Raw genomic sequence first — 15986 nt, forward strand, 5'->3', positions numbered from 1 at the left:
GCACTCCAGTCTGGGCAACAGAGTGAGACTCCAACTCAAAAAAAAAAAAAAAGTCAATTTCTTCCATAAATCAACCATAAAAGACATTAATCATGATCATATTCATGGTCTCTCTTTCACATTTTCCATTCAAGATATCAGAAAGCTTTTTGGGAAAGGATTCAGAGCTAGCCCTGTATATACCCTTCAGACATTCCTCACCATGTCAGATGATAACTTCAATACTACCCCATGAGATGACAAAAGATGAAACACAATAATGGCACAATTCATAACAAGAACGAGGATAACTAACATTTATTCAGGGCCTACTGTCAGCTAACACAATGTTAAGCTCTTCACTTACATTATTACATTTAACCAGCACAACGACCCTGCGTCTCTGATTCCTGTTTTGTTTTGTTTTGTTTTGTTTTGTTTTGTTTTGGAGTAGGAGTCTCACTCTGTCACCCGGGCTAGAATGCAGTGGCATGCTCACGGCCACTGCAGCCTCGTCCTGCTGGGCTCAGGCGATCCTTCTGCTTCAGCCTTCCAAGTATCTGGAACCACAGGTGTACATCACCACACCTGGCTAATTTTTTAATTTTACTGTAGAGGCAAGGCCTCGTCAAGTTGCCCAGGTTGGTCTTGAATCCCTGAACTCAGGCAATCCTCTCGCCTCTGCTTCCCAAAGTGCTGGGATTATAGGTGTGAGCTACCACACCAGGCTGATTCCTTATTTTTAACTTCTTTACTTGCTTCTGCATTCAATGTACACTTGAAGAAGCCAGAGTAAACAGGTGACTTTTTCAAAGGAAAAATTAATCAAATTTTATTATGGAAATGAAACACAGTGGAGGCATTTGCTGTCCAGTCATTCCTTGTGACTCAGGTTCAGCCCCTTCCAGAACTTCCAGAACTTCTTGCATATCAAGAGGAAAGCTGCATCAAGAGGTGCTACAAGGTGTCTCTTTTCTTCCAAAAGCCACCAAGACTCCATCAACTGTAAGAAAGGAAAATACAGACTCGCCAACTACTAGAACCTACTGTTTTGAGTGTGGTTTACATTTTGTAGATTAAGGGAGGGAGAGTTACTGAGATATTTGAAGTTTTAAAGATAGATTTTTTTTTTTTGAGTTGGAGTCTCGCTCTGTCCCAGGCTGGAGTGCAGTGGTATGCTCACAGCCACCCGACCTGCTGGGCTCTGGCAATCCTTCCACCTCAGCCTTCCAAGTAGCTGGAACTACAGGCACGCGCTACCACGCCCGGCTAATTTTTGACTTATTGTAGAGATGAGGTCTCACCAGGTTGCCTGGGCTGATCTTGAACCCATGGGCTCAGGCAATCCACTTACCTCGGCCTCCCAAAGCGCTGGGATTACAGGTTGAGCCACTGAGCCTGGCCCAAAGATAGATTTTTAAAAAAAAAGTCAGGTTGATTGAGGCATACTTTACACAGGCACATTCACCTTTCTAAGGTATCACATGGATTTAAAAATGTGGCAGAAGAAGGATAGAACTAGAATTCCATCCAAATAGGTCCGGAATAAACCCCCAACGTGCATGTCTTCAAGAGAATGAAGTTGCTGGAATGGGACTAAGCACCATAAGGAAGGGGCCTGTATCACTACCACGACGGCTGGCAAGCATGAACACAGCCCCAAGTTAAAGGGGCACTTCAACTTACTCTAAGCAGCTTTGTTGTTGTTGTTTTTGAATTGGAGTCTCACTCTGTCTCCCAGACTGGAGTGCAGTGGCTGCTCCCGGCCACCGCAGCCTCGACCTGCTGGGCTCTGGCGATCCTTCCGCCTCAGCCTTCCAAGTAGCCGGAATTACAGGCGCGTGCTACCACGCCCGGCTGATTTTTGATTTATTGTAGAGATGAGGTCTCGCCAAGTTGCCCAGGCGGGTCTCGAACCCACGGGCTCAGGCGGTCCACTCACCTCAGCCTCCCAAGGTGCGGGATTACAGGCTGAGCCACCGAGCCCAGCTTCTAAGCAGCTTTAACATAGATAACGGCGAGCACCCAGGAGTTGGTAACCTTAGGAGACCTGCAGGCCAGTCTTCATATCAGGACGAACAGTTCTCAGATAGTATCTCAAGCACACCAGGCCCAAGTGGCCTTGGTTTGTCCAGCATGGGTGGCTGACCGTGGCTCTTTTGCAACTCATTATGAAAGGCAAGGGAAGGGCAGATCACTTTGAGATTTCCTTCATGTTCTTCAACAACCCAACCAGATGTGCCCGCAGGGCAGGACTCATGCCGTATACTTCTTCCCAAGAAATATCTGTGACGGTTGCTACCAATGAAGACTATGCTTCTCAGTCTCAATTCCTTGCCCTTGTGTCTGGTCACTCCAAAGCAGACCACTTTGATGTTTTTACACCAGTAATTCTCACCAGAGTTCTGTCATTCAGACAGCATGAAGACAATTTCACTCTTTTTTTTTTTTGAGTTGGAGTCTCACTCTGTCTCCCAGCTGGAGGGCAGTGGCACACTCCCAGCCACCGCAGCCTTGACCTGCTGGGCTCCGGTGATCCTTCTGCCTCAACCTTCCAAGTAGCCAGAACTATAGGCATGCACTACCACGCCCGGTTGATTTTTTGATTTGTTGTAGAGACGAGGTCTCACCATGTTGCCCAGGCTGGTCTCAAACCCACAGGCTCAGGCAATCCTCTCGCCTCAGGCTCCCAAAGTGCTGGCATTATAGGCTTGAGCCACCCCTCCCAGCCTGACAATTTTACTCTTGAGTCTCTCCCTGGCAGCTCTGTGCCAGGCTCTTTGGGGCTATCATTGTGCAGTACACTCTGAACAAACAGGAGAGTCTGTTAATGGAGGCATCATTGTAAAAGCCAACCAGTCGCTGCGAGGAAGACTTCTGCTCACTGGAGGGGAACATATTTCAGAGCATTAACAGAGGCCCTTGTGTTATGGAACCCTGCACAAAGATTACAATGGATTTTCTTATAACAGTCAGTAAAGCAAGGATGCCACCTGCCCTTATGTGAAGACCACACTGGGATTAGGTCTGCCAAGAACGGTGGGTATTGGCATGAAATTGCGTGTTGGCAAAGCACCTCAGTCACAGACTTGCATGATGATTTGCTCTTGTTCTGTGGCACTGACTGATCTGAATAAAACCTTTAAAAAAACTCAAGTGATCTTTACCTTTTATTCTATTGGAAGACATTGTAGTTGATGCCATCTGGAGCCCCTGTGAGATGCTCAAAAAAGCTTAGGTTTCTCTGCAAAATTAACTCCCAGGCCCATAGAGGCAAGGAAGGTAATCCTCTTCAGTGATGTCTCAAGAAGGAGAAGGGTTTTTCATTTATTTCAAAGGCTTGAGAACACAGTGGAGAGGGGGCACTTGAACGCTCCCCTGTGTAACATGCTGTCTAGGCATTTGCCTTGGCTTGGAGGCTACCCACCACATTAATCCAACCTTATTTTATTTGAATAAATTTTTTCAAAAATAGAAAGAGCTAGAATAAAGTTGGGGAAAATTCTGCAATTAGAGAGTCAGTAGGAAAAAAATGTTGGAAGGTTTTCTCTGTCACCGAACAGCTGTTTTTTATATGCCTTTTCCCTGATGTTGTAAACAGTCTTATTCAAAACAGTCACAACAACAGATGCTTTATAAAAAAAGACTTTGCTTGATGAAACAATTTCAGGAAATGGTCCAGTGCTTTAAGGTATTTTTCTGAAGAAGTTTGTCAATATTTCACTTTATAAATGCAAAATGTGCTTAACAAAGTATTGTGATCGATTTTCAAACACCTAATTCCTTCAGGGAAGTCACCTAAAGCAGTGGTCCCCAACCTTTTTGGCATCAGGGACCGGTTTTGTAGAAGATGATTTTTCCACAGACTGGGGCGGGGTGGGGTGAGGGGAAATCTGGTTTCAGGTTGATTCAAGTGCATTACATTTATCGTGCACTTTATTTCCATTATTATGACATTGTAATAAAATCATTATACAACTCACCATAATGCAGAATCAGTGGGAGCCCTGAGCTTGTTTACCTGCAACTAGATTTCCTTTATGTTCTTCAGCAACCCAATCAGATGCACCCGTAGGGCACATACTGACACAAAATAACCAGTTCAGTTTTCCTGATGCATAATCATTCAAAGACTTGAACAGTTCTGCAGCTGTGGTATTGATAGGCAACAAAAGTGCCCATAACATATCCTCATACATATCCTCCTGAAAATGTACCACGTGAAAACAAGCATTGTTGCCTTTTTTTTTTTTTTGAGTTGGAGTCTCACTCTGTCGCCCAGACTGGAGTGCAGTGGCTGCTCCCGGCCACCGCAGCCTTGACCTGCTGGGCTCCGGCGATCCTTCCGCCTCAGCCTTCCAAGGAGCCGGAATTATAGGCATGCGCTACCACGCCCGGCTGATTTTTTGATTTATTGTAGAGATGAGCTCTCGCTGCCCAGGCGGGTGTCGAACCCGCGGGCTCAGGCAATCCACTCACTTCAGTCTCCCAAAGGCGCGGGATTACATGCTGAGCCACCGAGCCCGGCTGTTGCTTTGTTGTCAACACTGGTAGACTTGTAGACCTGGACTGCATACCATAGTGACTCATTAATCCTCTTGAACAATTGTGCCTCAGTATCCTCTGCTATTTCATCAATTCATCTAGTTATGGTGCTAGCGGAAAGAGGAACACGTGCCACCTTTTGAACTGTAGCCTCTCCTAAAAGTTCACGACAAATGTCCTTAGCAGCAGGCAGCATCAACTCTTCACCAACAGGAAAGGTCTTCTTAGCTTTAGTAATCAGTTCACCGCTAAGGATGATGCTCTCAGTGCAGACACATTGAATGAAGTGATGAGCTTCAATAATTGCTTCTGTTGTTCATATTCATGTATTTTTTTTCTTTCGACAAACTCCAAAGGCAGGGTGCTTGGTGTCCCTGTGGTCAAGCAGTTTTGAAGGTTTCCTGGCTTCATTGGATAGCCGGTTGGCACTTATTTTACAAAGCAGGCTTGGAGAATATGAATCTTCTGTTGCAATAAATCCGTAATGTAAGTAGGACGCTTAGCATTTTCTTTTAAATGTAGCTTTCTTTTTGTTGGCAGTCTTAGAGTCTTCTGCTGTCTCATCATTGGGTCTTTCCCCCTTTCAAAGAAGCTCTCCATGGATGTTTGTTTTTTACCCATTTTGCTAGGGTTAGCTTGTGAACTTATCAAAACTGTGACTGGGACAAGTGTGCAGTATGGGAAAGAGGCGCAGATGGAAATGGTAAATAAAATAAAGGGCGCCGCTTCTCGGCCTTTTGGTTAGGATCAAGTGTAGTAAAATAAAGGGTGGACCATGCATAGGCTAAAATTAGTGTCAGATTCTGATTTAAAGTCTGCTACCAGATGCAGTTGTACAATTGAAGTAGATCAACTCACTTGCATCTCACTGATAGCTTTTGATATGAGTCTGCAAGCAATTGTTTTATTATGGCTTCTGTGCAGTCAAACCTCATTGCTAATGTGAATCTGTATTTGCAGCCTCTCCCCAGCACTAGCATCACTGCCTCAACTCTACCTCAGAACATTAGGCATTACATTCTCAAAGGAGTGCACAACCTAGATCCCTCACATGAGCAGTTCACAATAGAGTTTGCATATCTGTGAGACTCTATTGCCGCCATTGATCTGATAGGAAGCAGAGCTCAGCCAGGCTTGGTGGTTCAGCCTATAATCTCAGCACTTTGGGAGGCCAAAGGCTCCCAAGTGCATTGGCTGAACCCGTGGGTTTGAGACCAGCATGGCCAACTTAGTGAGACCTCGTCTCTACAATAAATAAAAAATTAGCCAGGAGTAGTAGCACGTGCCTGTAGTTCTGGCTACTTGGAGGGCTGAGGCGGAAGAATAATCAGAGCCCAGCAGGTTGACATTGGGGTGGCCGTGAGTGAGCCACTGCACTCCAGCCTGGGCGGCGGAGTGAGACTCCAAATTTAAAAAAAAAGTGGAGCTCAGGTGGTAATGTGAGTGCTTGAGAACAACTGTAAATACAGATGAAGCTTCGCTCACTCTCCTGCCTCTCACCTCCTGCCATGAGGCCCAATTCTTAACAGGTCATGGACTAGTACTGGTCCATGGACCAGAAGTTGGGGGCCCCTGATCTAAAGAGATGGTTTGCTTTCCTACTGACACAGCCACTGCTTGAAAGCCCTCTGATACTTGCTGAACTTGAGGGCCAGGAGGGTAGAGGTGGTCAGTGTTTGTTAATGGCCACCACATCCAGTTTGCCTCTCATTCCTAGGCATACAGAAGACAACACTAGTCAGTTCCCTCACTCTTAGGCAGAGACGGAGGATGAGTTCTGGACAACAGAAGAGTGTGTGGAGTGTAAAGTGTCACTTACCGACTGAGGCAGTAAGAAGCTCTACAAGTTCTCTCTGCTCTTTCTCTTGCCTCAGTCATAGCCACAAGTTCCCCAGTAGCTGCAGATAAAAGCAGCCTGGATCCCTGAGACACAACTTGGAAGAGAGATGCCCTAAAGAGTCACTGAGCCCATAGTGGACTTTTTGTGAATGAGAAATAATTTTTAAACTTTAAGCTTCTGAGACTTTGGGGTTTGCTTGTTATCAGAACATAGCCTGTTCTGACCTTGCCAATATAACACTGGACTCTACACAGGGAAATCAGTTCAGTATTTTACTTCTACATAATGTAGAGTTCATCTAATTTCTTTTTCTTTTTCTTTTCTTTTTTTTTTTGAGTTGGAGTCTCACTCTGTCACCCAGGCTGGAGTACAGTGGCATGCTCACAGTCACCACAGCCTCGACCTGCTAGGCTCAGGGGATCCTTCTGCCTCAGCCTTCCAAGTAGCTGAAACTACAGGCACACACCACTATGTCTGGCTACTTTTTTTGATTTATTGTAGAAATGAGGTCTCGCCAAGTTGACCAGGCTGGTCTTGAACCCGTGGGCTCAGGAAATCCTCTCACCTTGGCCTCCCAAAGTGCTGGGATTATAGGCGTGAGTCACCGTGCCTGGCCTATCTAATTTCAAATAGTCACTATTTAGTTTGGTTATTTGTCATCATGCTTTGAAAGTTATTACAAATGAATGTTGTTTGACTATTTTTAAAAATTAGGTCGAAAGTGAAAAGCTTGCTTCCACACTCATTTTGAGCTAAGGCAGCCTTCTTCTAATGCCTCCAATGTGCCGAGCAGTGTGGCAAAAATACCAGTAGTCCCAGCTACTTGGGAGGCTAAAATGGGAGGATCCCTTAAGCCCAGGAGTTCATGTGCAGCCCAGGCAACATAGCAAGATCCCATCTCTTTAAATAGATAGATAGTCTTCAATGGCAACTACTTAGAACAATTAGAGTAATTTGTTTGCCTAAGCTCTGGTGTTATGTTTAAAATCAGTCATACTACTCTATGGTTGTAGATTTTATATTTCTATGTATTTTTTAGATTTTAACAATTCAGTCCAAGTAATTTAAGACAGTCTCACAGTTTAGTCAAAATATTGTCTGATGTTTCCATTAGAAAAATTAATGATTAATAATAGAAATATCAGAAAAATTAATAATAATTGCTATCACTTAGTAACAAGTCCCTAACACACATTATATCCACCTTTACATACATTATATCTAAACCTCAAAATAACCCACTTTTTTCATCAGGGTCATATGGAGACAGACAACCAACAGGATGTTGAAGAAGTCCAGAATGCACCATTATGACATAAAAAATCTTCTTCTTCTTCTTCTTCTTCTTAATATTATTATTATTATTGAGTTGAAGTCTCACTATCGCCCAGGCTGGAGTGCAATGGCACACTCATGGCCACTCTAGCCTCAACCTGCTGGGCCAAGCAATCTTTCATTCTGTAGCTGGAACTATAGATGTGTGCCACCACGCCTGGCTAATTTTTTAATGTATTGTAGAGATGAGATCTCACCAAGTTGCCCAGGCTGGTCTCGAACCCTTGGGCTCAGGCACTCCTCTTGCCTCCATTTCCCAAAGTGCTGGTATTACAGGCATGAGCCACCACAACCAGACTAAAAATTATTTTGAGCTGAAGTGACTTGCAAATCAACAAATGTATTCCCCATCCTACCTAAAAGCAGAGCTCCAAAAGAACTCAACTGTCATAAATTACCTGCCTGGGAGTTTCCCAAGCAGGGAAGATTAACTCCTGTCACTGGGGACAGAGAAAGCACCACACCTAGACAGACATTGTCACAAAGCCAGCATAGCTTCCTGTTATTCTTCTAAGGATCCGTTTATCGTTCCTAAAAGTCATTTGTTTTCCCATAAGTGTCCTTTCTTTTCACTCTCCCTGCAAGAAGTCATTTGCTTTTCCCAAGTGCCCTTCTCCCCCTTGCTTTTATTTATTAAGATTGTCATCTCCTAGTCACAATTTTCTGTGAATTCCTGCCTATGTATGTGACTGGAAATCTATTTTTTCCCTTGCTAATCTATTTTTTGTCAGTTTCATTTGCAGGTCTCCAATAACTGAACATGAGGGTAGAGAAAGTGTTTCTGAGCTGGGTGCGGTAGCTCACACTCAGAAATTTGGGAGGCTGAGGCAGGAGATCACTTGAGGCCAGGAGTTTGATACCAACCTGGGCAACACAGTAAGACTCTGCTTCAATAATAATAATAATATATAAAAAAGAAAGTGTTTCCTCCTTGATAATGTGAAAAATATATATAACATATATAATACATATATAAATTTATTTTAAGAAATTGATCACAAAAAGAAAAAATAAGTAGAAGCTGATTGTTGAGGTCTAGCAAGTCCAAAGGCAGCAGGTTAGCCCAGCAGACTGGAAACCTAAGAAAGAAGTGCAGTTTGAACCCAAAATTTCAATCATGTTGTGAATTCCCATTTTCTCGAGGAGGGTAGTCTTTTTCTATCAAAGCCTTCAACTGGATGAGGCCTACTCACAGTTTGGAGGGTAATATACTTTATAAATGTTAATCTCATCTAAAAATCTGCACAGAAACATCTAGAATAATGTCTGACCAAATATCTGGGTACTGTGGTCTAGCCAATTTGACATGCAAAATTAACCACCACACTCATAAACCTGCCATTTTATATATGAGAATATTGAGACCCAAATAAAGTAATTTAATTGCTTGAGGTAAAATGGCCAGTATATTAGCATGGAACATGAATTACAACTCTCAATTTTCTTCCTACAAAACATAGTCACCCACTGCCAAAAGTCTTTTTACAGATCAAATTCTATTTATTTTTTCTTCTAAAATATCTTGGTATTATTATTTCATTATAAACAATAAAATTTAACTTTCCTGCCGGGTGTGGTGGCTCGTGCCTGAAATCCCTGCACTTTGGGAGGCCGAGGTGAGGGGATTGCCTGGGTTCGAGACTAGCCTGGACATCTTGATGAGACCTCATCTCTACAATAAATAAAAAAATTAGCCGGCTGTGGTGGTATATACCTGTAGTTCCAGCTACTTGGAAGGCTGAGGCAGAAGGATCGCCTGAGCCCAGCAGGTCGAGGCTGCAATAGCTGTGAGCATGCCACTGCCCTCCAGCCTGGGTGGCAGAGTGAGACTCCAACTCAACAACAATAACAAAAATTTAGCTTTCCTAAAATGCATCTTAACTGTTCTTATCAACTAGCAACATCCGTTGTACTCACTAAATAGCTGAATAAGTGATGATATCCTATGGGAGATATTTGAAAGGAACAGAATTTTCCAGAGGTATGACTGATAATTGTAAACGTTTTTATTTTAATTATTTTTGAATTGATAATACATTCATATGGTTCAAAATTCAAAAGACAACAGGGATCTATCGTGAGAATCCTGATTTGTACTCCTGTCATGAGTCCCCAATTTCCCTTTATCAAAAGTAAACAATCTTTTTCTTTTCTTTCTTGAGTTGGAGTCTCACAGTGGCCGCTCCCAGCCACCGCAGCCTCGACCTGCTGGGCTCCGGCGATCCTTCCGCCTCAGCCTTCCGAGTAGCTGGAACTACAGGTGCGCGCTACCACGCCCGGCTAATTTTTGATTTATTGTAGAGATGAGGTCTCGCCAAGTTGCCTGGGCGGGTCTCAAACCCGGGGGCTCAGGCAATTCACTCACCTCGGTCTCCCAAAGTGCGGGATTTACAGGCTGAGCCACCGAGCCCGGCCAGAAGTAAACAATCTTATAAATTCCTTGAAATATTCTATATAACTATTTAAGTTACATATTCTTTCTCTCTCTCTCTCTCTTTTTTTTTGAGTCAGAGTGTCACTCTGTCGACAAGACTGGAGTGCAGTGGCATGCTCACAGCCACTGCAGCTTGTATCTGCTCGGCTCAGGCAATCCTTCCACCTCAGCCTTCCAAGTAACTGGAACTACAGGTGCGCGCTACCACATACGGCTTATTTTTTTATTTATTGTAGAGATGAGGTTTTGCCAAGTTGCCCAGGCTAGTCTTGAACCTGTGGGCTCAGGAAATCCTCTTACCTCGGCCTCTCAAAGTGCTGGGATTACAGGCGCGAGCCACCGCACCCGGCTATTTTTCTCTTTTTTATTGCAAGCTGTTTTGCACTTCATTTTTTCACCTTAAAATACATCTTGGAGTTTGTTCCATATCAAGCACTCATAGTATTTGAAAGTATCAGAAATACTTAACCCTATAATATGCAGATAATGATAGGAAAGTAATAATACTTAATTCCAAGATTTTGCCACAAATCTAAAGTATTCTCGAAATTACTGTGGACAATACTGATATCAGCAATTGTCTGTTACATGGTAGTTTACCTGCTTCCTAAGCGTTGCTCTGGTTTCTTAGCCAAGAAGAGTCTGCAAATATCCTTTGCTTCCTCTGTGAAGTTGTCATGTTGGAATTTGACTTCCTCTTGCAGCGTTCTGTGCTTTAGATCCTCCTTACTGAGTTTTTCCTTGAAATCTTTGAATGGTGTTCGTCCAGCAACCATTTCATAAATACTGCATCCCATTGCAAACCAGTCAACAGGATAGGAATAACTCACCTTATCCATTAGGATTTCAGGAGCCATGTAACCATTGGTTCCAGCCTATAACACCGCAAAAAAAAAAAGACAAAACAAAACAAAAACACTAAGGTGAGTGTAGTAGACACTGCTGGCTGTCTAACCAATACTCCTCCTTTTCTTTCCTTGATCAGGGAGACTAATTTGTGTGGAGTGGCAATGTGTCTAATCTACTCCTTCTTGGCTTTCCCAGCAGCACCCAGTGCAGCCAGGGAGGCCATGTGATCCATTCCGGCTAATGAAATAAAGACTTGGTGGCTGAGATCATTATAAAAGTGGGAAAATCACTTAACCTCTTTGTCTCATCACCCTCATCTTTTTCTTTTTTTGAGTGGGAGTCTCACTCTGCTACCCAGGCTGGAGCGCAGTGGCACACTCACAGCCACTCCAGTGTTGACCTGCTGGGCTCTGGCGATCCTTCCACCTCAGCCTTCCAAGTAGCCGGAACTACAGGCACGTGCTACCATGTCTGGCTGATTTTTCATTTATTGTAGAGACGAGGACTCACCAAGTTGGCCATGCTGGTCTCGAACCTGTGGGCTCAGGCAATCCACTCCCCCTGACCTCCCAAAGTGCTGGGATTACAGGTTGAGCCACCAATCCCGGCCTCATCACCCTCATCTTTGAGATGAATAGTTCAAGTGGATGAATCTAAGATCTCCACTTTTTTTATCGACAGATTAAAAAAAAAACTAGATGCATATTTTTGTTTAAGGCTTAACATTTTATTATTAATATTAAATATTCAGAAAGTAATATCTAGTTTATGATGTTTCTTACTCTATTTGCCATGTAATAACATTAACATCACACATCTCTGCCTGTCTCTGCATTGAATAATTAACACTATCATTTTAATTTTAAAAATTCTGCACATTGGCCAGGCGCAGTGGCCCATGAGGCGGGAGGATCACTTGAGCCCAGGAGTTTGAGACCAGCCTGCCGGAGGATTGCCTGAGCTAAGGAGTTTGAGGCTGCAGTGAGCTATGAATGTGCCACTGCACTCCAGCCTGGTTGAGAGTGAGATTCTGACTCAAGAAAAAAAAATTCGATGCATGAAATTTCATTTAACATGAATGACTATATATTGTAGGCACTCCTCTACTTTCAATATATGCCAAATGGTCGTGTGTGTGTGTGTGTGTGTGTGTGTGTGTGTGTGTGTGTGCACGCGCACGCATGTGCATGAGAGAGAACCTCCCAACACTGAAAAAACAGAACTGTCTTTTGGAGGGCAAGTCTTTTACAACACACTTGGAATTTGTTCTTCGGATCAAATGGTGAACCAAAGTTTTTATCTGGAAGTTTTGAGAAGGTTGCCTCACAATTTGTGGAAGAAATGTCCTTGTTGTGGCACACAGGTGACTGGTTCTTTCCTACCTTGACAATGCACCTGCCTACAGTGCACTGAGGTTCAGCAGTTTTTGTACTAAAAACGGCATGGCCCCTGGGTCGGCATGGCCCCTGGGTCCCACGCTCCCTATTCACCCAATCTTGCCCTGAGGGACTTTTCTTTGTCTCCCGGATGAAAAAGTTCCTCAAAGGGATACGTTTTGCTGATCTGGAAGAGGTGAAGCACAAAAGGGCAGAGGCACTAAAAGGCAAATGGACATGCTCAGAAACTGTTTTGAGCAGTGTCTATAGGTGTATTGCTTCAAACGGAGAGTGAAAATGACTTTAACTACTTTGAAAGTGACTGAAGTTTAAACATGTGAGAATAAATACATTATTTTTAATAAATAAATTCTGGTTTTGGGGCGGTCCCCCCAAACATGCACACACATATATAATTGTATGTAACATTTATATAATATGCTCATATAATGTAACATACTTATGTAATGTAATAGACATATAATGTAATATACATATATAATGTAATAGACAAAGTAATACACTCATGTATTTATGTGTAATATATACATGTGTAATATAATACATAATATATTATATATAATTGCATGAAATATAATTATGATAATATACTTGTAGCATGTGTGGTAAAATACACATAAAATTTACCATCTGAACCATTTTTTAGTGTAAATTCAGTAGTGTTAATTACATTCACCCTGTTGTGCAACCAATCTCCAGCACTTTTTTCATCTTGCAAAACTAAAACTCTATACTCTTTTTTTTTTTTTTTTTTTTTTGAGTCAGAAGCTCACTCTGTTGCCCAGGCTGGACTGCAGTTGCACACTCATGGCCACCACAGCCTCAACCTCCTGGGCTTAGGCGATCCTTCCACCTCAGTTTTCCAAGTAGCTGGAACTACAGGCATGCCCCACTACGCCTGGCTACTTTTTTGGTTTATTGTAGAGAGGAGGTCTTGCCAAGTTGCCTAGGCTGGTCTGAAACTCGTGGGCTCAGGCAATCCTCTTGTCTCAGCCTCTCAAAGTGCTGAGATTACAGTGAGCCACAGTGCCCAGCCTAGTATATGTTTTTAATATACACAGTATATGTAATGCTTTAGAAACATGAAATTTCTTAGCTAATTTCTACATGGATCACAATCATGAAAAAACATAAACAATCCAAGTAGTGCTAATAAAGAGTAATTGGCTATACAAGAAAATTCTGTAAGTGACTAGGGTCTAACAGGCTGAGGCTGAGTCAGCATAGCATTGCTGTTTTCAGAGAAGCCAGTGTATAATTTGAGTGACCATATGTTCCGGTTGGCCTGGGACAGTCCCAGTTTACATCTGTTGCCCTGGCATCTTGTCCAGTTTTACATTTGTCCAGACAAAACGGTCCTGCAGGCGCCTCTGAGGCCCAGGATATAGGCTTACTCATCTTTGTATCCAAATCCAGGCACTTATCAGGGCCTCACTTGATGCATGCCCAACAAAACACTTGTTAAATAAACACCAGTAAAGACGGTGACGAGATGTTTTCCATTCATTACGCAGAAAACATTGGTTGAGTCATGCCCTGTGATGTGTTCCAGGGATACCAAGACATGTAAGGCCTGGCCTCTGCCCTTGAGGATTTAGAGACTGGTAGAGACAGGCAGGTCAGAAGGTTAATTCAATAAAGTAGAGCAAATGCCATAATGGGAGTGTGAAGCAAGTGCAGAGAGGCCTGAGGGGTGTGTGTGTGTGTGTGTGTGTGTGTGTGTGTTGGGGATATTTCACTGAAGAGCCACACTGAGCTGAATCATGAGGGAAGAACTTATGACACCCAGAAGGTTGCCCAGGGAATGAGCATGTGCAAGAAATGGGGTCAGGAAAAATGTGGAGTGTTCAGAGAACTTTAAAGAGTGTGGCATTTCTGGGATTTGGGATTTGTGGGATGCCATGGTGGGAGGGGATAGCACAGTAGAACAGCCACTGGACAACCTGGGTTGGAAAAAGAGATGTTGATGAGATTGAGAAACTCTGCATGCCTGGGTAGAAAAACCCATTCATAGCCCATCCTTTCCCTTGCCTCCCTCTACCTTAGAGGCCCGATGCCTAAAGACACTAATATCCCAGCCTCCTTTGCCCGCAGGGTAGTGATATGAGCTATATTTGAGAGGTGTGAAAACTAATAGTGTTGAGGGTTGGGAAAAAGGGAAGCCAGCTTACTTGGAAATAACATAAAAGATAGACAGCAGGGCTGAGCACGGTGGCTCATGCCTGTAATCCCAGCATTTTGGGAGGCAGAGGCGAGAGGATTGCCTGAGCCCATGGGTTCGAGACCAGCCTGGGCAACATGGTGAGATCTCATCTCTATAATAAATTAAAAAATTGCCAGGCTCGGTGGCTCAGCCTGTAACCCCACGCCTTGGGAGGCTGAGATGAGTGGATTGCCTGAGCCCGTGGGTTCAAGACCCGCCTGGGCAACTTGGTGAGACCTCATCTCTACAATAAATGTAAAAAATTAGCTGGACGTGGTAGTGCATGCCTGTAGTTACAGTTACTTGGAGGGCTGAGGTGGAAGGATTGCCAGAGCCCAGCAGGTTGAGGCTGCGGGGGCCGGGAGCGGCCACTGCACTCCAGTCTGGGTGACAGAGTGAGACTCCAACTCAAAAAAAAAAAAAAAAATCAAAAAATTAACTGGGCGTGCATCTGTAGTTCCAACTACTTGGAAGGCTGAGGCGGAAGGATTGCTGTAGCCCAGCAGGTCGAGGCAGCAGTGGTCATGAGCAGCGTGCCACTGCACTCCAGCCTGCGCGACAGAGTGAGACTCTGACTCAAAAAAAGATAGAAGACAGATTACATGGATGGATACAAGACAGGGAGACAGATAGACAAGTGAAAAAGCAAACCTAGCAGCATGTTAATGATAAACTCAGGAATATTATCTGGCCGTAGAAAATACATGAAGTACTGCTACATGCTCCAACATGGATGAGCCTTGAAAGGATCATGCTAAATGGAAGAAGTCAGTCGCAAATGACCATATATTATTGTATAATCCCATTTATATGAATTGTCCAAAATACGCAATTCCATAGAGAGAACACAGATTAGTGGTTGCTTAGGGCTGGGAGAGCAGGGGCATGGGAATGGCTGCTAAAGATAATGAAGTTTCTTTTGGGTGTGAAGAAAATGTTCTAAAATAAGTTGTGATGTTTTCATACCTGTGTAAAAACACTCAAAGCCAGTACACTTTAATGGATGGATTTTATGGTATTTAAGTTACATCTCGTTAAGTTGTTAAAAATGTCAATGATAAGACTCTAGGTAATGAGTATTTCACAGGTGCTTACTGTGAAAGTCTTTCCACTTTGCATTTGAACTTTTGAACAAATGTTTTATTTGTTTTATTAAATGTTTTATTTCTGTAGGATGGGGATCTCACTATGTTGCCCAGCTTGGTTTCTAAATCCTGGCCTCAAGCAATGCTCCTGCCTCAGCCTCCCAAAGTGTTGGGACTACAGGCTTGAGCCATGCATGGGTTCTGGCTGAAAGTTTTATTTTTGTTTTTTGTTTTTTGAGTTGGAGTCTCATTCTGTCACCCAGGCTGGAGTGCAGTGGCATGCTCCTGGCCACCGCAGCCTCGACCTGCTGGGCTCCGG

General features: G+C 43.5%; 1 protein-coding gene across 1 annotated transcript in view; it reads right to left on the reverse strand.

Moving 5' to 3' along the window:
* Positions 1-15986, reverse strand: part of GRK7 (G protein-coupled receptor kinase 7) — a 47927-nt gene that overhangs the window by 4140 nt on the left and 27801 nt on the right. The window contains exon 3 of the mRNA XM_008066179.1: positions 10734-11008. Coding sequence (XP_008064370.1) covers positions 10734-11008 — 275 coding nt within the window. The remainder of the gene's footprint in view (positions 1-10733; positions 11009-15986) is intronic.

Source organism: Carlito syrichta, unplaced genomic scaffold, assembly GCF_000164805.1.
Source record: "Carlito syrichta isolate Samal-C Ts95f unplaced genomic scaffold, Tarsius_syrichta-2.0.1 Scaffold308852, whole genome shotgun sequence".
Taxonomy (NCBI): Eukaryota; Metazoa; Chordata; class Mammalia; order Primates; family Tarsiidae; genus Carlito; species Carlito syrichta.